At 46.4% G+C, this 22577-nt stretch overlaps 1 protein-coding gene across 1 annotated transcript; it reads left to right on the top strand.

Moving 5' to 3' along the window:
* Positions 1-9168: 9168 nt before the first annotated feature.
* On the top strand, positions 9169-22311 carry LOC129325708 (acyl-coenzyme A thioesterase THEM4-like). The gene is made up of 6 exons (XM_054973552.1): positions 9169-9363; positions 13169-13328; positions 17355-17526; positions 18786-18896; positions 19874-19998; positions 22253-22311. Exons 1-6 carry the CDS (start codon positions 9169-9171, stop codon positions 22309-22311), a joined length of 822 nt encoding a protein of 273 aa, XP_054829527.1.
* The last annotated feature ends 266 nt before the right edge of the window (positions 22312-22577 follow it).

Here is a 22577-nt window from a genome sequence, read left to right as displayed (position 1 = left end):
AATAAAATTAGAAACAGTGATGGTTGCTATGGTTTTGCCATAGAGTTTCCGCTGATTCCTAGAGCTACCCTTTATTATGTGACATAGTGCCTTTGATGACATCAGTCACATTACACGCACACCCTTGTCCCCGCCCTCAGGCCTCCTGCTGGTTGCCAGTGTTGTGCCAGCAAATGCCAGGAGATTTGGGGGGCGGTGCCTGGGAACGGTAGAGTTTTGGGAGATGTGAAGTCCCATCCTCTATGAAGTTTTAGGAATTTCCTCAGTCTTTATGGTCAAGACCATTGAGACTGGGTAAATTCCTAGAACATCACAGCATGGGGGCTCGCCTACTGTTAGTGGCCAAACGGAAAGCCTATGCATCTGTATTGACCTGACTGCTTTTGTCATTCTGGTAGATGAAGTCATCTACTTGCAACTGGATAAAAGGGTTTTTGTCATGGCCCAGCCTGAGAGTGAGGTCTCCTCTGGAGGAGAGGAGCCTCTTGTAGCCAGCCAGGACTCCTCAGGAGAAGAGGAGCCCTGTGTAGCCAGCCCTAGCCCTGATTCAGCAGAAGCCAGCAATCAGGAGCAACCGCTGCTGGCTGATCAGAGCTTGCAGCCAGCAGCTGAGGCACCAGCACCCTCTAGCTCCAATACTACAGAGGAAGCTCAGCCAGGGACTTCTACAGGTGCAGCGCAGCCAAGAGCCTCCACCCCCCCAGGTTCACCCACGCCCAAGGAACGCCGCAGGCAGCGCCAGAGACTGGAACTGCAGGAGAGACGGTGCAGTGCTCGCCTCTTGAGCCAACGCCAGCTGCTGGAGAGTGACGATGAGTAGCGTCAGGATGGAGCCCCAGCAGCTGGCTGAAAACCACGCCTGGCTATAAGAGCCAGTCTGGAGGAACTGCTGGGTGTGGAAGCAATGTGTCTATTGTTCTGTGAACCTTGCCCGTGCCTGCTTTTGGACCGGATGCTATTGGTGACTGACCTTGGACTGTGCCTGACCTCGCTCTTGGACTCTGGACTCACTCCTGGCTTTATCTCGTGCTCTGACCACCGGTTTGACTTGGCTTTCGCTCTTGGAACTCCCCTTTGACTTTGGCCTTAAGGTTTGGACTTGAACCACCCTGCTTGGGCTGGCCCAGCCCGTGACAGTTTTTATCCTTTTACCCTTGAAGATATTATTAGACTTCTCCCCTACTTTGGGTACAGTGGACCATGTTATCCTAATACAACAGATGGAGGGCTAAAGGAACCACTTGTGGCTTGTTTCAGTCTATTCTGTCTAAGCAAACAGAGTCAATCGTTCTGGGAAATCTGGAATCATTCGGTGGCACCTGGTGGGAGATTGGGAGGAGGAGACATGGGAGAGCTCCGTCACTTTGAAGGTGCAGTGTCAATTTAGGAGTGAATCCAGAAGTGATGTTACAATCCCTTCTGCGTGGGCCAGTTTTGGTGGTTCAGTTACCATACTGCAGAAATTTTTTGGGAGTGACCATCTGCACCAGATTTGCCAGTGGAGTACCAGATCAGATTCAAGGTTCTAGTATTGACCTATAAGGCCCTGTGCAGACTGGGACCAGCATACCTACGGGACTGTCTCTCCCCATATATTCTCCAGAGGACACTCCGATCAGGGGACAAACAGCTGTTGGTGGTCCCTGGCCCCAAGGAGGCCCGCTGAGCCTCGACTAGAGCCAGGGCTTTTTCAGTCCTGGCTCCCACCTGATGGAACGCTCTGTCTGCTGAAATCAGGGCCCGGCAGGACCTACTATCCTTCCACCGGGCCTGCGAGACAGAGTTGTTCCACCAGGCACATGGCTGAGGCTGGGCCTCCGTCGGCCTGGAAAAAGGGGTGCATAAAATCTTAACCCTCCTTGTGAAGGCTGTCCACCGTCCTGTTTTAAATGTGTATTAATAAACTGTTGTTTTAATGTAGATGAATTTTTAAATTGTATTTTAATATGTTGTTATCCACCCTGAGCCCGCTCACAGGGAGGGCGGAATAGAAATTTGTAATAAATAAATAAATAAATAAATAAATAAATAATGAGTAGTCATTCCAGCTATTATGTGGCTTTCTACTGCCTTCCTGGGAGTGCTTATATCCTGACTTTTTTAAAAAAATCAGTTTTCCAGTCTACTGTTTCCCCGTGCACACTCATTATTCTGTCTTTTAGCGTTCCCCCCTCTTCTGTCCCCCTCCCATCCTCTGCCAGCCCAAGTCTTTGTGATTGGCCACTGTTGTCTATGCAGTCCCGCCCTCCTCCTTTCCATCCCTCCTCCCTCCCCTCTTTCTCTCCATTTTCCTTTCTACTATTTAATTTTTTTTTTTAAATCCAGCATAGGATCGATGCACCAGTGGGTTGAGAGGGAGAAATCCGGGAAGTAGATTGATCGATCGATTGACTGAAATCTGGGAAGTAGATTGATTGATTGATTGATTGATTGATTGATTGATCCAGAGTTCCAGTGATGCACCGATTCATTGTGTGTGCAAAAAAGAAAAAAGAAAAAAAGGAACAGGCTGGTGCTGTGACATCACTGATGATGGCACTGGTGACGAAAGCTCTGGCACTTATCAATCCTGACACATTTTGACACAGTGCAGACTAAAAAGAACGGCCCCACACTGACCAAACATGGGAGGTGCGAATGGGCCGAGGCAAGCCGATGGCAGTTTAAAGGGCCCTGCTGCTTGCAAGACAGGAAAGGGCCCTTTAATCTGTCAAATGCCCCTTTCCCTGCTGCTGCTAAGTGGCTGGAAAGGGGCATTTAAACCCAATGAACCACGAACTGGTTTGTAAACTTGCCCCAGTTCATGCCAGTTCGTGGTTCCTGGTTCGTGAAAACCCACGAACCATGAACCTCATGGCTCGGTTTTTTTGTGGTTCGTGCCCATCTCTAGTCAACAGGGGCTCAAGACTTCATTCGCAGGGAGACTCAAACGCTTTTTGAACTTTTTATTTCTGTCTAAAAAGATTGAGAGACAATGCAAGAGGCCAGCAAAGCTGGTTACATAACCAGTTGGGTCCTGTGACCTGTGAGCTGAGCGACGCTCTCAGAACTGAGCTCTCCTACTTCTAAGGTTGCCAACACCCTGGAGGAAAAAAAATCCTTCTATTTAATAGAGGCTTAATGTCATTTACTTCCATGCCATGAAAAATCTCACCTGCTCATTTCCAAACGTTACGCCTTTCGGGATACTTTTTCTCTAGGGTTGTTGGCAGCTGTATCTACTTCCCTCTTCCTTCTGCATCGTCCTGTGCCTCCCCCCCCCAAAAATTGCAGTTACAAGGGGCGGTGGTGGTCAAGAGACCTTCAGGAACACTGTTAAGATGTAACATGAAGGGCTTGTCATGGGAGAGGAAAATGGGGAAATTTCATGGGAGTGGAGCGCCGTTTGCATGAGTGCAATGAGCCTTCAGACCCAACGGAGAGGTCCTTTGTGGCCCAGCATCATTTTTCTGGCCATGACCAGTCAGACGCCTCCTCCATGAAGTGCAAATGCTAAGCCTGAAAGACAACCTCATCTAGCATCTACAGGTATACTGCTTCTAAGCAAGGAGGTTCTGTTTGGCTATCGAGGTTTATAGCCACTAACTGACTTCATTTAATTCTTTTTAGGAGACGCCTGTCTGAGTGGCATTGAAGTCTGTAAGAAAATCTGCTGTGGGGCGAAGGAGCGATAATCATACTTGGCATTTATACATTGCATTCAAAGTTCAAAGCACTCGACATACATTGGCCATTTCCACATGTCTTACCTTCTGCCGGAACATCGCGGAAGACAGTGTCTTCTAGCACGAAATCGCACCAGGAAGATGTGATTTCGTGCAAAAATCCCGGATGACAGCACCTTCCTGGCGCGATTTCCTCGCACGAAGACACTGTCTTCCGCGATATTCCGGCAGAAGGTAAGATGTGTGGAAATGGCCATTGTTTTGCTGAAATTCTTGCAACAGCTCTGTAAGGTAGGTCAACCGAGAAGTTTGCCGAAGGCCACCTAGCGAATTCAAAGCTGAAGCACATTTTGAACTGATTCTTGGCTCGGTCTGAAGTTGTCCACTGCCTGATGAGAAAATTGTCCTTTCCCTTTAATTTCCCATTTCCACGTGTTAAGGCTGTATTAAAGGGTCAGGCAACCCCAGCTCATTCTCCCAGCTACTTTATTACACCGGCTCTTAGGTACTTAATTCCTTTGGTCTCTCCAGAACCTTATGTCCATCAATTGCTTTACAAAAACACAAGTTCGACTGACAGAACAGCCCCCCCCCCAAAGTATTTCTCAATACGAAGACAATGGATTTTAAGTTTCTAAAAAAATTTAATGGAACATTTTTCACACTTCTGCTTTGGCCTTTTCCTGTACTCACTGTAGCACTGGAGAATGGCATATGGGACCGATGCTGCAAGACCCCTTTGCCCGCTCGCACCTGTAGACCACATCTGGAGACTGTCAAACGTTGGAGCTCCTTCATGAGGGGACCAGAATTCCTCAGCATGGAGTGCATTATGGAGGCTTCAGTTGTACACCTTGTGGGGCAGGCTTCAGCTGCTGTTCTTGCCACTCGAGGTGCATCTAGACAGAATATGAAGGTAGAAGGAGATACTTGGTAAGAGGAGCTGGCCCAATCAGGTTTTAGGCAGGGACCTGTAGGTGGATAGGTGGTTCCTCCTAGAGGTAAATTTTTTTTCTCTGTATTTTCAGATGCATGAAAGAAACAATTCCTAGAGGAGTTGTAGCTTAGTTGTAGATCTTCTGCTTGGCAAACAGACGGTCCCAAGTTCAATCCCTGGCGCCTCTAGTTAAAAAGATCAGGTACTAGTTGATGCAAAAGAGCTCTGCCTGAGATCCCGGAAAGCCGCTGCCAGCCTTAGACAATCCTGACCGTGAACTCCAAGGAGCCAAAGAGACATCTTTTTTCTTCCGTCCTCCTGTGAAGCAGATTAAGCCAAGTACCCATCCCTGAGCTTCATTCCCAAGCAGAAATTCAAACCCTGATCTCCAGAGATGAAGTCAAAAATTTCATTATCCCAGAAGGATCGTTTTTCAAAATTATGAGTATGTTAAGATGGTTTTAAAAATGTGAAAAGGGAACAGTAAAACCACATTAACAGCAACGAACGCCGCAAAAGGCAAAAACAGCAAAGTAAAAATCTATGTGTACATAAAATTAAGCCAAGCCACATGGCGTTCGGCTTCCCAGATGATAAAATGTGCCATAAAATGTTGACCTTTAGGTCACCCTTCACCGGGGCACCCGCACCAATGCATCAGGCTCAGTGGAACCCACTCCAAATTCAGAATGTCTACATTCCACACTTTACGTCCAACGAAGACTATGTTTGCAACCAGTCCATTTTCATTTGAAGGTGACAGATATGCATTGATATTCATTTCAATGCCATAAAGCACATCCTTGGTAGGACTGTTTGACTACTAAATAGGTAGCACATTGAACCCAAATGCATGAACTACAAAGTTGCCTTTGATTGAATTGAACCGTCGATCCATCAGGGTCAGTATTGCCTGCTCAGACTGGCAGCTGCTCTGCAGGTTCAAAGGCAGAGGACTTTTACATCCTTTACATCGCTTTTTTAAAATAGAGGTCCCGGGGCTTGAACCTGGGACTTCCTGCATGCCAAACAGATATTTTACCATTGAGCCACAGGCCTTTTTTTACCAATACAGGTGGGAGAAGACTGCATAGCGGCCTTGTTCGGCTTACACAAGACACGTCCTGGAGAAACTGCCTACCCACTAACATGTCCTCTGGTAGGATGGCTCTTTACACTCGTAGGAAGAGTCATGGAACCACAGTTAAAAGTTCTCCATTCCTTCACATAAGTCCCACTTTATTCCTCTGCATCAGTGGAAGGGGAAGATCAGGACTGACGGTCCGTTTGCTCTGCACACAGAATGATCATCCCACAACACATGTGTACACAAAGAAATTAAAGAAGAAGGTGTGGAGAGAGTAGACAGGGGCTGATTCCGCACACGTTGGATAATGCACTTCCAATCCTCTTTAGAGATCATTTGGAATTGATTTTTTTTAGTGTGAAACAAAAAACCCACTTCCAAACGATAGCTAAGGTGCATTGAAAGTGCATTATCCAACGTGTGCGCAGAATCACCCAGGGAGAAACTTTTTGTCCTCTCTCATAATACTAGAACCTAGGGTCATCTACTGAAGCTGAGGGGTGGGCGATTCTGGACAGACAAAAGGAAATACTCATTTGAAGAGGGCCGTGACCAGAATAGCCCAGGTGAGCCTGATTTTGTCAGATCTCAGAAGCTAAGCAGGGTCAGCCTTGATTAGTACTTGGATGGGAGACCTCCAACAAGCTAGTTTGGTGTAGTGATTAAGAGCGCGGGACTCTAATCTGGAGAGCCGGGTTTGATTCCCCACTCCTCCACTTGAAGCCAGCTGGGTGACCTTGGGCTAGTCACAGCTCTCTGGAACTCTCTCAGCCCCACCCACCTCACAGGGTGTTTGTTGTGGGGATAATAATGACATACTTTGTAAACCGTTCTGAGTGGGCATTAAGTTGTCCTGAAGGGCAAGAAATAAATCGAATGTTGTTGTTGTTGTTGATGGAAATGTTCTTGACACTGTATGGAAATGTCTGCCCTTATCCTTGCCACTAATTGTACTAATCACACATCATGTAATCTGCCTTCAGTGAGAAAGGCGGAATATAAATAACATAAATAAATAAATAAATAAAATATTATTATTAACATAGTTAACTTGTGGAACTTGCTGCCACAGGATGTGGTGATGGTCATCAACTTGGAAGGCTTCAAAGTGAACAATTCATAGAAGATGGAGCTATCAATGGCTACTTGTCATGATGGCTATCTACTGCCTCTAGTACCAGAGGTGTCTTTATATCAGTTGTAGATCCAGAGGAGTTAGCCACGTTAGTCTGTAGTAGCAAAATAGTAAAGAGTGGACTATTTACTATCAGTTGTTGGGGAGCCTGGGTGGGCGGATGCTGTCGCAGTCACCCTGCATTTGGGCTTCCTAGAGGCCCTGGTTGGCCACTGTGGGAACAGAGTACTGGACTGGATGGGCTTTGGCCTGATACAGCATGGTCTTTATGCTCTTATGCATAGATCCTTGTTGCCTTGGGCTCATAAGTCTTGCTCAGGTGTGAGAGCTCCTTCCTCCAGATGAAATCAGCCAAACCAATCCTTGTAAAATGGACCTTGTTCTCCTTAGGTCCTGTAAATCTATTACCTCTCTTCCCCCCTGCCCCTACCATGAGGGTCCATTCTTCTCTTCCTGTCCTTCCCAGGAAGTGATTCAGTCTAGCATTTGGCACACTCAAGTCTCTGTCACCCCCTAGGTGTCGCATTCCTTCCATGGTGTTACCGGTCTGATTGTTCTCTGCTTGCTAGAAGTAATTTCATAATCATGCCTTAAGTGCTGAGATCTTGACAGATCCATCAACAGTAGGATTCCCACGTCCCTATCCCCTCCCGGTGGGAGGTTGGGGACCTGGGACTTACCTTTAGAAACCTCCTCTTGTGCACGCTCCGGGAGAGGCATGATGATATCACTTCCAGGAAGTGACATCATCATGCTGGCCATGGGCATGCTCATGTACTTCGAGCAGGGCTAATTCAGGCCTGTTCGGGCTAACATTGGCCCCAACAAAGCAGGGGAGCATGCCCACAGCCAGCGCAACGACATCACTTCAGGAAGTGACGTTGCACACACACACACACACCCAGGAGTGTGTGTGCCACACATGTTCCTGGTTGCCTGCTGGTGGTGGGCAATCTCTGGGCAGCCCAATACCTCCCACCGGTCACCAGTGAGCAGTGGCAAGTAGGTAAACCACTGGAAAATTGCCCACCACTGGTGGGTACCTGGGATCCCTAATCAACAGGACGGAGGTGCTTGAGAACAATTAATTTCTCTCCTTTTTCTTATCCTTGAACCAATAGAGAACTTCTTAAAATGAACACGGGGGCTTTGTAGTCCAAAACTCAATGTTGTGAAGTAGCCCCCAGTGGAGTCCAGTTCTCCACAATGATAACAGGGGCTGAATTGGGGTTCTCTTGTCTGGAGCACACCAGACTGAACACACGAAGCTGCCTTACACTGAATCAGACAGTCCATGGAGGTCAGCCTTGCCTCTCAGAGTGGCAGCAGCTCTCCAGGGTCTCGGGTTCAGTTCTTCTACATCACCTGCTCCCTGATCCTCTTAAGAGGAGATGCTGAGGATTGAATTTGAGACCTTCAGCACCAAAGCAGATGCTCTGCCGATGGGCCACATTTCCTCCGCTGCATCCTTCAAGCCATGGTTTGTAGGAGAAAAGGGGGAAAGGCAAGGAGCGTCTGAGATGGAAACCAGAACTTGAGCTACTATGGAGAAGAGTCGGAGGTATTTTGCATTTGATTCTGTTGCAAATATATCTGTTTGTGGGAACTCAGTTACTAAAGACCAGGAGGGGATACTTTTATAGTGCAATCCCTGTTTTGGATGTGCTCATTCCAGCTCGGACTGGGAAACCTGGGTTCAAATCAGCGCTCGGAGGTTAAGTTAGAAGCATAGAAGCAAAGGAGCATAGAGCTGGACGGGACCTCCGGGGTCATCTAGTTCAACCCCTGCACAATGCAGGAAATTCACAACTACCTCCCCCTCAACACCCCCAGTGACGCCCTGCTCCGTGCCCAGAAGACGACAAAACACCTCCAGGATGTCTGGCCGAACTGGCCAGAGGAAAATTACTTCCAAAGGGGCGATCGGTATTACCCTGAGCATGCAAGAAGGGGCCACGAGAACTCGGCACTAATGCAACCCTTCCTGCCCTCCCTCTCATGATCTGCCCAGGTTCATTAGGTGATCTAGGACCAGCCACCATTTGCTCTGATTTATTTACACTGCAGGGATACACCAATAGCAAAATACATCGGCAACCATTTGACTCCTTTCCATTTGTTTCCCCTGTTCTAGGAATGTTTCCCCAAATGCATGTGACAGTCTAACGTGGAGCAACCTTTTGGATTCTGGGAGGAGCCTCCTGCCAACTGCAGCACCTTGGTAAAAGTCTGATAGGGTTCCTTTCATCTGACAAGCATCGCCTGCTCTTATCAACTTCCATGCACCCTGAGTAGTAAGAACAAAAGCCCACTCGTCCCACAAGGTGAGTGACTGATGCCCGTGATGCTGAGGAGCTGCGGCCGCCTGGTGAAGTGGCTCGACTACTTGCTGGCCCCCAGATGTGCCCTCCGGGCTGCGACAGTCTCGCTGCATTCCACCCACATGCCATTCGCCAATACTGCTGTGAGTACAGGGGAAGACAGCAACAGCAATTGTGAGGAGTGTTCTTGCTATGAAAACGAAACGCAGGTCTTCTTGGTAATGAAAAATGTTTCCTTTCGTAAGCTGCTGCCGGTCAGTTAAATTTATGTTTTTGTGATGAAATTGATTGCAAAGAGGTTCCAGGGAAATTAAAGGGAGCAATTAATTACTTAAGGGCGGAAGAATTACGATACGCCGTTTAAATTTTGCTTCTGCTTTGAAATCACTCGTTGGCCTGAGGCCAACCTCTCGGCTGACCTGCCTGATATTGTTGAAATGATTTCAGCAAAATAATGTATGTCGAGTGCTCTGAACATTGCACACGTTCTATGAACACCAAGTACGGTTATTACTCCTTCACACCATAGAGGATTTTCTTATGGAATTCATTGCCACTGAGGCAGGAGTCTCGTAAAAAGAATTAAATAAAGTCAGGAAGGAGGAGAGTTCTACTAGTGGTTAAGCCTCGATAGTTAAACAGAACCTTCTTGTTCAGGAGCATACCTTTGGACACTAGACGTGGTTGCCTTTCATGCTCAGCATTTTGAGCTTTGTAGAGGCATCTGTACGGACACTGCTGGAAAAGTGATGCTGGACCAAACATAACCTCTGAGTTGGGTCTGAAGGCTCCTTAACACTCGTGCAAATGGTGCTTCCACTCCAGCAATATTTTCCCCATTTCCCCCTCCAATCACAAGTCATTCATGTTCCACCTTCCCCATTCCTGAAGATGTACCGACCTGCATTTTAGGGAGCACAGCGGGAAAGAGGTAAGTGGGAGAATCCACTTTTGAAAGTGGACCCTCTGCTTTTATCATAGGTCCCAGAATCCAGCTCTCTGCGTCTCTGATAAGAGCGATGTATGTTATCCGTTTTCCTGGCTGCTTGCGAAGAACTGAGCCCCTGTTGAGGGGATAAAATATTGTATGTAAATGTTTAATAAGAAAAATTAAGCTGTAAATAAAAAACCTGTTCGCTGGTACAATAGCTAAATGGAAACTCTGTGTTCAAAAGCAGGATACTAGATACAAGAAGTAGGATACTAGTTGTCTTTCATTGTCAGCAAAGAAGTACACCAGAAGCCCCCATAGGTGGGTATTAGAAACCCAGTTTTTCTATGCAGTATGAAAATACTTTAAAATAGCAGGTGAGTATCTCAAGACTGGAGGACAAAGCCACATGTAAAATTGTTTTCCCTAGACAATAAATGTGAAACCCTTGCCATGAGGTAATCGTATAATAATTCCACTTCTGTATGACTGCAGGGAAATAGCCATATCTAATTTAATGGAGCCTGAATGAACATTTCAATAATTAATAAATTATTTCTGTGTAAAAAAGACCAAGCCCTGACCTGGACAGCCCAGGTGAGCCTGGTCTCGTCAGATCTCAAAAGCTATGCAGGGACGTCCTTGGTTAGTAACTGGATGGGAGGCCTCCAAGGAAGACCAGGGTTGCAGAGGCAGGCAATGGCAAACCATCTCTTGCCATGAAAACCTCGCCAGGAGTTGCCATAAGTCAGCTATGACTTGACAGCACTCTCTACCACCAAAGAAGACCAAAGAGCTTTCCCCCTAACATTAAATGAAGTTTTGCAAGAAGTTTGTCCATTTCGGTCATGTCCAATACCTCGTGGAGCCATTCCGTACAACTATTTTGGCTACCACTGAAAGTGTTATTATCTATCTATTTTATTATCTATTTATTGACAGTAGATTGACAATTAACCTGAAAACAATTCATTAAGACCAATAACAAATGGAATGGTATTTTAAAGCATCTAGTGGCTTCTGTGAATAAAATCTCTTGTGACTAATACTGGTGTACATATGAACAGGTCCACCATAGACGGAGGAAAAATCTGTGTGGAAAGTAGAACAGATTCAACATTTACATGTATTTGTTCTAAACATTCCATTGAGCCTTGCTGGAGTAAGGTATGTAAAGAACTAAGAAATTTTGATTTTATTACAGGTATTCTCTAGATACCTGTACAGGTAATGATTAAAGGCCAACAATATGGAATACCCTGCACACAGAGCGAGCATCTCTCTTGCTCGAATCAGATAATATCAACTGCTCCCAGTTACAAAACGATTGTAGAAATAGCTGAGGGCCAAAAAACTGATAGGACCTCAAGGATCATAAAAATAGCTGAGGGCAAAAAACCCTGATAGGACCACATGCCTAATTTGGAGGTACTGTAGGAATGGTGAATTCCAGAAGGTTATCTTGTAACTAAGATCACTCTTGTAAATATGGGCCCAAGGCGACTGGCCCCTATGAATTATATAGATTGCTTTGAAACCTCAAGGAAATTTCCTTCGCTATAGTCAACATAAACAAGCCCCTCTTTCTGAGCTGACCAACAGGTTAAGGGCCATCACCTGTGAAAGATCAACATGAATCCCACTGCAACGACTGCTCCCGACCTCTCCTTTGAGAAGCAGTGACACAAAAATCCTGTGAAAAGAGGATCAAAGAATAGGATCCCCCCACACACCCTGTTTGGTCTCTACCTAGAAAACCTTCTAACACCCAAGCTGGCCACCACTCAAGATGCAGGACAAGAAAAGTACCGATTTCTGTTGCCTCTCGTTCTATCCTTTCTGTTTTTAAAACTTACTTCTTTCTTTCTCTCTTTCACATTTCCCTCTTCTCTGGTCGGGGTTACCTCTGCCCCCTCTTAACCCTACTTAACCCTCTTAACCCTTATGCACCTGCTCAAGCATTATCCTGCTCTGTTACCCACTTGTAATTTCCCAGCTCTACCTCCTGTAAACTTCTCTTGGAGAATCTCTTCAATTGCCCATTTTAAACCTCTTCAGCCACCTTTCCCTCTCCCTGTTGGTTCGGACAGTTCAGTAGCTGGGACGTGTAAGCTGCTACAATCCCTGCAAGGTGAGAGTTTCAGTTTGATGTTTCTTGTGCTCTACTGTTTTAAATGCTTGGATACACTGGCCATGCCGAGAGTGTGTTGTTGGAATGAAAAAGCAGCAACCCATTCTAGCACTATTAGTTCTGGCATGGACGGGTGCAACAATCCTCACAAGTCCAACCACATTCTGAATGGTTTTATAACAACTCGTCCAGGCTAGGTGATATTGTGAGAAGAGGAGAACTAAGGGTCACTCTAGATGTTACTTCTTTTACAAGTTAGCCATGGAGCCCACCTGTGCCCTACGCAATCACACAGCAGCTCCAGGGAATGGCTTCTATAAAATAAGGAGAACATAAATAGGCTCGGAAAGCTGCTGACCAGGAGGGACCACTCTTGCCTTCTCCCAAGCTTTTTTCTCCATGCAAAAAACAGTGCAGAGGGGAGACATTTTTGGTTCGTCACTGCAGACAGCCTGGTGCTGATCAATCAGTTTCCTAGGCAACAGGTGAAGGACTTCCTGCAGACCTTCTGTTGACCCGGAAGTGACCTTCTATTGACCCGGAAGTGACAATTTTCTGACCTGGATGTGACGTTTTCATGAACCAAACGAACCAAGCAGGTTCATGAAAGTTCATGGTTCATGAAATTTGATGAACCACATGGTTTGTTCCCCCCCCCCCCCAATTCGTGCCCATGTCTACCAGCAGCTAAACATGGAACCCAACTCCATACAGAAATTCTGGTGGAGCAGATATGAGGAGATAGAAATGTTCTGTCTGTGGCTTTAAATTAAAGCCCATTACTACGTATGCCTCCTCCTCGATGCTCTGTCTATGAAGTGAAGATTGTGCATGAGTCTGTGAAAAGAACTGAGGCTTTGATGTTTTTCTTCCTTTGCTTGGCAGAGAAAGAGTTGAATATTTGTCTTATCCACGCACACAAACATCAACACACGTGCGTGTTTTCTGCCTTTATCTTCAGGTCTGGCCTCTTCCATCAAGGAAGCCAAAGGATTACGCCCTCCCTAACTCCAGCTGGAGCAAAGACATGATGGAGCAGTTCGACAAGTTCATGTCCATGTCCAAAGATGGGACATGGAAAAGGATCCCTTCTCATAGTCATATTGAGAACAGCATTCCAGGCAAGGACCTTTCATGTTTTCCTCCATCTGTGTAGAAAGATTGCTTTCAGCCTAACTCACCCAGAATTTTCACAAATTCTAGCTCAAAAACTCTCTTCATAGATGCACGCTATGATTACAGAAACAAAAAGATACATACAAATCACAATAAAATGCAAATGAATGAGGAAAATCCCAGAAAATTAATTACAGCACATCTTAATTCATAGACCCCTAAGAAAATGTCCAGGGATGTATCTTGACTTGACACTGGCTGTTCCAGTACATCACAAAAATTGGTTATTATTCCTACCTGCTGTCAAGTCTCAACCAATATCTCTCTACCCTAGCAAGAGGCTTTCAAGGGAAGTGAAAAGCATAGGCGGTTTGCCATGGCCTTCCTCTGCAGAGAAACTCCCTTCTTCCTTGGTGGTCTCCCATCCATGGTCTTACCAGGGCTGACCCTGCTTAACATCTGAGATCTGACAAGATGGTATTATAGCATGCTCTTTCCCTCTCTTAAGAAAGAGTTACTCTTTAACAAATGTATTGGACTGGGAATTAATACCCATATTCTATCATGCATCCATTTAGATGTCAAATTTCAAAGACCCAGGCTCTTTCAAGCCATGCTGATATATGTATTTTATTTATATTTATTTATTTTATTTTTAACCTGCCCTCCCCGCAAGCGGGCTCAGGGTGAGGTACAACATTGATTAAAATGCAACTTAAAATCAATCATAAAACCAGCAACAGATAAAATACTGTACCCCTTTCGGGGCAGCCAGTCTGAGTGGACTCTCCATACCCCTTGTAGAGGGAGACCAGTGGAAGGCTCGGCAATGATGGGCTAAAATTAGCCCCCATTATATGCCTGGCGGAACATCTCTGTCTTACAGGCCTGCCTAAATAATACAAGATCCTGACGGGCTCGAGTGTCCAGAGAGTTCCACCAGGTTGGGGCCAGGACTGAAAAGGCCCTGGCCCTGGTAGAGGCCAGCTGAGCCTCCCATGGGCCAGGGACCACCAGTAGATGCTTTCCGGTTGAACAAAGTGCTCTCTGGGGCACATACAGGGAGAGACGGTCCCTTAGGTATGCTGGTCCCAGTCCGTTTAGGGCTTTATAGGTCAAAACCAACACCTTGAACCAGATCCGGAATTCTACTGGGAGCCAGTGAAGCTGCTGCAAGATAGGCGTAATGTGTGTCCTACATGAAGCTCCAGTTAGGACATGCGCAGCAGCATTCTGGACCCATTGAAGTCTCCGGATCAAGCCCAAGGGCAGCCCTGTGAACAGTGAGTTACAGTAGTCTAACCTGGAGGTGACCATTGCGTGGATCACTGTCGTTAGGTCCTGGGCTGAGAGGTAGGGCGCCAGTTGCCAGGTCTGCCAAAGGTGGAAAAAGGCCGCCCGAGCCACAGCCTCGATCTGGCCCTCCATAGACAAGGAGGAATCCAGAATCATGCCCAAACTCCTAACTGATGGTACGGGCACAAGTGGTGCCCCCCCCAAAGGTCGGAAGAAGGATCCCTGCTTCCGACAGCCCATGGCCCAAGTACAGGACCTCTGTCTTCACAGGATTCAACTTCAGCCTGCTCTGTTCTACCCACCCAGACACGGCCTCCAGAGCCCTTAACAGAGTGTCAGGTTGGCCACCCATCAACAGATACAACTGGGTGTCATCTGGGTGTCATCATGTAAAGGTCTGTTTTTCACCAGATAGGAAGAAACACACTTTCTAGCCACGATAATTACATTCATAGCGAGACCTAAACTCTGTCCTTCAGATAACCCAAAAATTTTAGGGTCCAATGGCAAGATGTATCTGATCATGTCATTGATTATTTCTTTCAATATTTCAATATTTCTTTCCAAAAGTTTCCATAGCCAGACGAAGCAAAAGCCTACATCTAAAAATTTTGCTTTTGACAATGGCAGCCCCTACAAATATCTAACATCTGACTGTATATACAACTGAATCTATATGTGATGTTAAATAACTTTGAAATTGTTTAAAACCCTTAGGCCCATGGTTATTAATTTAGAAAAAAGTTTTGACTGTATCCATTGTTATTCAACGTCTATACTTAACACCTAGATCTTAATTCTTTTTCTTCTGAAAACTGCAAGCTTCCCTTTAAAATTTAAAGGGAAACACCAAACTGGCTCTCTGAAGACATTGCTTGAATTAATATATTAATGAAACAATTTATAAATCTACCTCTTAAAGCCAGTTTGGTGTAGTGGTTAACAGCACTACACAGTTGGTTGCCCTCATGGACGATCTCCACAGACACCTGGATCGAGGCATGTCAGTGCTGCTGATATTGCTAGATCTCTCAGCAGTGTTCAACATGGTTGACCATGAGTTTTTAGCCCACCGCCTCGCTGATGTGGGGATTCGAGGGACGGCCTTGCAGTGGCTTGTCTCCTTTCTCCACGGTCGGGGACAGACGGTAGCGCTGGGGGAGAGAGTGTCCCCGCGCCAGCCATTGGTGTGCGGCGTCCCGCAGGGGGCGATACTTTCTCCCCTGTTGTTCAAACTTTATATGCGCCCCCTCGCCCAGTTGGTGCAGAGTTTCGGACTGGGTTGGCACCAGTATGCGGATGACACCCAGTTATATATGTTGATGGGCGGCCTACCTGAATCGGCCCCGGATGTCCTGTTGAGAGCCTTGGAGGCGGTATCTGGTTGGGTGAAGCAGAGCAGACTGAAGCTGAACCCTGCGAAGATGGAGGTCCTGTATTTGGGGCATGGGCTGCAGGATATGGGGATTTGTCTTCCGGCCTTTGAGGGGACCCCGTTGGTTCCTGTCTCGTCAGTCAGGAGTCTTGGCGTGATCCTGCATTCCTCCTTATCTATGGAGACTCAGGTCATGTCTGCGGCCCGGACTGCTTTTTTCCAACTACGGCAGGCTAGGCAACTTGCCCCCTCTCTTTCAGTCCAGAACCTAACCACGGTGATCCATGCAATGGTCACCTCTAGGCTAGATTACTGTAACTCCCTCTATGCAGGGCTACCCTTGGGTCTGACCCGGAAACTACAGCGGGTCCAGAATGCTGCTGCTTGGGTCCTGATGGACGTGCCATTCAGGTCACATATTACACCAGTTTTGAAGCAGCTTCACTGGCTTCCCGTAGAGTTCCAGGTCTGTTTCAAGGTGTTGGTGTTGACCTTTAAAGCCCTAAACAGACTGGGACCAGCATACCTGAGGGACTGTCTCTCCCCGTATGTACCCTGGAGAGTGCTTCGTTCAGCAGATTAAAACTTGCTGGTTATCCCTGGCCCCAGGGAGGCTTGTTTGGCCTCAACCAGGGCCAGAGCTTTTTCGGTCCTGGCCCGAACCTGGTGGAACTCTCTGTCTGAAGGTACTTGGGCTTACCAAGATCTGGTATCATTTTGGCGGGCCTGAAAGACGGAGATGTTCCACCGGGCATAGAGTTGAGGCCTGTATTAGGACCATCATTGAGCCTCCCGTCACCTCCTATCCAATGACATCCCGTCTGTCCGGGTGTCTCCCTCTTTGTATTGGAGGGCAGGAATGTGCAATAGGCCATCTGATTATGATTTTAATTGTATTTATATAATTATGTATTTTATGAATGTTGTACCCTGTCCTGAGCCTGCTTGCGGGGAGGGAGGGCTAAATACCAAATAAAGTAAAGTAAAGGGACTCTAATCTGGAGAATGGGTTTGATTCCCCACTCCTCTGCTTGAAGCCAGCTGGGTGACCCTGGGTCAGTCACAGCTCTCTTGGAGCTCTCTCAGCCCCACCATCAAAGAATGATTGTCATGAGGATAATAATAACGCAATTTGTAAACTGCTCTGAATGGGCGTTAAGTTGTCCTGAAGGGTGGTACATAAATTGAATGTTGTTGTTGTTGTTGTTGTTATCCAACAGTTTCCCCAGAGGCTGATAGCTTCAGTAGGTTCCCAGATTGCCCTCAGGAAATTTGTACCTTCCTTGGCACGCTCAAACATTGCTTTCTGTATTAGGTGTGTGCCACCCACTGCCTCTCTGCTTCTCACCTCCCCCCACAGAACACATGATGCAAAAAATAGAGGAGGAGAAAAAGAACAGAGACACCCGGTATTTCTGCCGAAGCATCAGCACTGAAGGTCTTGGTTTTGAATACGTGATGTTCTTCAACCCATCGCAGAAAAGAATGGTGTGCATTTTCCAGCCAGGTCCCTATCTGGAAGGGCCTCCGGGGTCAGTCTTCATGAATCATGGAAATCCGTTTTTGTAGGGAGACTCGACCACAATCTCTCAGTGATGACTTCTGAATCTGAAATCCCTTCCCCATCTACATTTATGCAGTCTTAGTGTCAGATTACTTGTGAGTATGGGGAAGGGATGATAACTTTTCTTGTCCCTTGCTCTTTTGCTTCCACTACTGTCAGCCTTGAGACCCTTACAGAGATGTTAAACTTGGGCCACAGTGTTCTGGTGGCCTACGGCTTCCCCATCACCAAGGGCTCCCTTGTTGCCAAAGTTTAAAAGGAACAGTCCTGAGAGTTATCTTAGCTTGTGATTCACGATTGTATTGTGGGTTGAGTTCTCTTGAGAAATTTTATCTGTAGTTCAAAACAAGAAGCGGTAACATCAAATGAGCTTATTTAGGGGCTGCGTAGTGGCAATTCTCAAACAAAGCATCCGATGTCGGTACCTGCTGCTGGTGCGTGCTTGGAAACTGGGTGCATTATCCTTTCACTCAGTCTTGATGGAATTATCTCTGACTTGCTGAAATTGAATAGAACATTTTGAGATTGGAACATATCTTTTAAATAACAATTTGGCATGGAGTTTCTAAGATAGCAGAAAAAATCATGCGAGCTGACGGGGCAGGACATGAATACTGTAAATTTCACATATGCAAAAATCAAAGTGTGAGTTCAGGAGCCTTGTATGGTTGCCAAGGAATTCGCTGCCAGTGCAGCCTCACCTCACAGTATACTTCCCAAGTAGCAGCATAAAAGAGCAGACACACAAAAGGAGCACATGAATTGTAATTTAAATAGCTCAATTCTTTTTTGAAGATAGATCAAGATGGGTAGCCATGTTAGTCTGTTTGTAACAGTAGAAAAGAGCAAGAATCAAGCAGCACCTATAAGACTAACACTTATAAGACTAATAAAATTTGTGGTAGGGTATGAGCTTTCGTGAGTCACAGCTCACTTCTTCAGATAGCTGGTATCTGAAGAAGTGAGCTGTGACTCACAAAAGCTCATACCCTACCACAAATTTTGTTGGTCTGGACTCTTGTTATTTCCTTTTTGAAGGGCTTTAAGATGTCATTCGCAATTATTTGATGACCTGTTTTTCGGTTCAGCTGGGATAACTGAACCACTATTATTTTGATTCCCATCCAATTTCACCAACACCTTCTCCCAATTCTGCCCACAGGATTGTGAACCTTAGTTCCACTCCATTGTCCATCTCTGCTTAGTTGTCTGACGCTTGCCTTCCAGGTTTGCGCATGGTGGGTCTATCGCCACCATGCTTGATGTAACTATTGCGCTTTGTGCCATCTTTGCCGCCGATGCAATTCTAACCGCTAACCTCAGCATAAACTATAAGAGGTATGTGCATTTGGAGCTACCGCAGGGTGGTGGTGGTGGTGGAAACAAGCGGGGAAGTGCTTTTCTAAGCTTTAATTTCCTTCTCAGAAGTCTCAGTTGTGAAAGATCCCACTGTGTCTGTTGAGGTTACTTAGGATCATCAAATTCTCTATATGCAAGTGGGATCTGCCATAGGAACATGGTTGCTTCTCTTGCGACTATGGTCTGGGAACCAATTTTCAGAGTTGTGTTTTGCATGCAAAACATCGCAGGTTCAACCTCCAGCCGGAGAGGTCAGTTGCAGGTCATGCAAAAGAACTGCCTGAAATCCTAGAGAGCTGCTGCCACTCACAGGAGATGAAACGGACCTTGATAGACGAAGGGTCTGACTCCTGAGACAGTGGCTTTATGTGTTCATGTATTCCTGCTCCTATGAGCTATACCCGAGGTACTCTGGGGTCTGGAGGCAGGGGCTAACCTTGAAAGGTTAAGTTGCACATACTGAATTTAACGTTCCCCACACTCTCTTGGCAAATGCTGGGAGGGGCAGTGTCGGGGGAAGATGGAGTTTGGAGAGGATGTGATGCCACTTGAGTGTCTCTCTAGGCTGCCTTCCATAGTCTCTTTACCATAGAGACTAAGGGAAATTCCTAGAGCCTCACTAAGTAGAGACCATTTTTTCTCCCATTCCTCAGTTCCTTGGGGTTGGGAAAGTGGGCCTGGGGGCAGAGAATTCCCCTCCCTGAGTAGATAAATGTGAGGCCTAAATAAGCCCTGCCCTCCATTTTCTGCCAACTAGAAAGATGTGATTGAGTCCTGAATGACTTCCTCCTTGCAGAGAGATGAGGCTAGTAGCTCATATATAATTGACCTCCAAAGTCTGAACGTTTTGCATACTTGAATCCTGTGTCCTGGCCTATCTTTTTCAATTGAAGGGTGGGCATTCAGCTGCCAGGAAGGAAGCCAGATTGCACTGACGCATCCATGTCTTCTTGCAGCCCTGTTCGTCTAGGTTCCGTAGTCCTCGTAGACAGCAAACTGAACAGGATCGAGGGCAGGAAGGCATTCTTCTGCGGTCAGGTACAAAGTGTGGATGGGCAGACACTTCATGCTGAGGGCACAGGTAAGGCTACTCCTGGAAACCTGGTGGAGCTCTGTGGGACAGGCGTATGTATGATCAGGTCAGGTCATTGCTGGAGGCCCTGCTGCATTTTGTAAATTGAGTCAGGCAGTTACAAGCGACAGGGCCTTTCTGGTTGTGGCTCCCCAATTCAGAACACTATCCCTAAGTCCATCCGCCTGAGTGGTTTTTGCTGCTTCTCTTCATGGTCCTGGGTCTTTTTGATGTTATTCTTTGACTGTTTTGAGAATTACCCTCATTAGACTCTTGCTTTTCTAGTTTTAGAGATTTCACTTACCTGCCCTTTTGTGTGTTTGTGATTTTTGCTGCCAGGTTCTGCTGTTTTTCAATGTTTGTGCTTTTAACACATTATTATTAGTTTCAAAAAAAGTGGGTTTTATTTGTTAGGTTGTTGTTTTTAATCTTTATTATAAGGCACCTCGTGAATCATGAGCGTGCAGTGAAACTGTCTAAAATGGGTAAGATCCAAGTCTCGTTGCACCTTAACGAGTAACAAGTTCAGAGTGTAAGCTTTCAAAGAGTGAAAGCCCCCCCCCCCAAGTCAGATATGAGTAGGAGTTCCTTCTTCGAGAGGTATGACTCTCGAAAGCTTATACCTTGAAAATCGTGTTGGTCTTTGAAGTGCTACAAGTTTTGTACCTTGTTCTTCCACTACAGAGCAACACATTCCCAGGCCTAGGCATGCTAAGCCGAACCTCACATAGGTTCCCTGGTCTGACAAATACCGATCTGATACCAGCCGGTTCCCAGATCTACTATCCTTGGACCTATTTGGCAGTAGCGAAGACAGCAGATTTCAGAGCTGTTTCCAGTTGTTTTCTGTGCTTTTAGGATAGAACTGGTCAAAATTTTCTGTCTGTAACATGATGAAAGGATATCTTGCTGACGCTGAGCACCAAATTAGGTATTTAGAGGTGAAATATTCATACGCCTTTGGAGAAGATCTATACATGGTGCTGTGTACATATCTGAAAATTCACCTTCATGTTTGAATACAAATGACGACTGTATTCAAGCTGAAGACTTGATAGATAAGAACACTGCTGAAACTGTCCACTGGAGGGCAGCAAAACACCCAAGGTTTGCTAGGCAGGATCAGGTCCACGTTCAGCTAGCATTCTAACACTGCACTTCTGAAACAAGGAATCAGTGTGTGCAGTAGCTGTCCCCTGCTAACCAGAGGTATACTGCTTCTGTACACGGAGGTTCCATTATTTAGCCATCACGCCTTTATAGGAATCTTGGCTTTCAGGAATTGGCCTAATCTTTTCAAGCCATCTCTGGATGTGGTTATCCCTTGATCTCATTTGAAGCACGTTTCTTAAGGGCCAAACCAGATAAGATGCTGGGAATTCATGGGCTGATATCGGCAGTGTGTGTGTGTGTCTGTGTTCACCTCAGTGGGTCTATGGGCCATGCTAGATCATGTCATGTTCAGGAAACCCTTTCTCCTTCCTTGGTCCTCAGCAAAATTGAGTCCCCATGCACCTGACCATATATTTTTTTTTTAAAAAAAAGTCTGTGACTTCTGTTCATGAAATTCCCATTTTGTCTCTTTGGAGCCTAAATTAATTAGAATGAACATTTATAACTCCTGGGTGTAATTGCCAGTTTTGTATGCTGTTGTGAAATTTCTGAAGTCTGGTAGTATTTTTTTCTTTTTAAAAAGTCCATCAGATTCTTAAATACTCCTTTCCTGAAGGTTTTTTCTTGGGCGTACCTGCAGGCCCAGTTGGCCAAAGTCCTGCCTTCCACCTCTCCCCTCCAATTGAGGTTGCCAAGTCTCCTTACCCTCCCGGCAGGAGGGGAGGGACCCAACACTCACTTAAAGGAGGTTTTCCAGGAGGCATGGGCTTCCCTGGGCACCCTCCTGGTGTGCCACGATGGTATCATTTCCAGCAGTGATGTCATTGTGCAGGTTCCAGCAGTGATGTCATTGTGCTCGTGTGTTTCTTTAGGAATCGGCCCATTTGGAGCTCAAATCGGCCTGTTGCAAAGCGCGAGAGCACTCCTATTGCCTGTGCAGTGACATCACTCCTGGAAGAGAGGTTGTCACAATGCACTGGGAATGCCTCCCAGGAGGCCCGTTCCCATGCCCTTTCCCCCTGCTGGCCAAGTGAGTGATGATGGGGGGCAGAGGTTGGGAGCGGAAAAAGCAACCATACCTCTGATGGACCTCAACACATGCTCTGGCTGAATCGTCTCTTTCTGTTGTTTTCTCTCTCCTTTGTTTTAGCTCTGGTGCTCCAACTGGATCCCAGCAAGCCTATCCAGCAATATATCTGTTCCAAGTAACTCTCCCGATCCCACCCAAGGAATCTAGAGCTTCTCCTAGGCCCATTCGTCTTGAGCAAAGCGTTTTCAATCCCTCGTCTTCATCTTTTGCTCTCCCCAATTCTGGAGTCAGCAACCCTCAAAGTGTCTCTGTCCTTCCTAACTCCATACAACTCTCAGTGATGGCTCCACGTCCTCCTCCAACATCCACCTCCAGTTCAACTGCCAGGGCTCCTGACCATTTCGGACTCTTGCCTTCTCTCGTGGAAACATCACTCAGCTTCTGC

This window comes from Eublepharis macularius, chromosome 1 (assembly GCF_028583425.1).
Source record: "Eublepharis macularius isolate TG4126 chromosome 1, MPM_Emac_v1.0, whole genome shotgun sequence".
NCBI lineage: Eukaryota > Metazoa > Chordata > Lepidosauria > Squamata > Eublepharidae > Eublepharis > Eublepharis macularius.
Note: the sequence above shows the minus strand (reverse complement) of the source record. Positions and strands in the feature narration are given on the sequence as shown.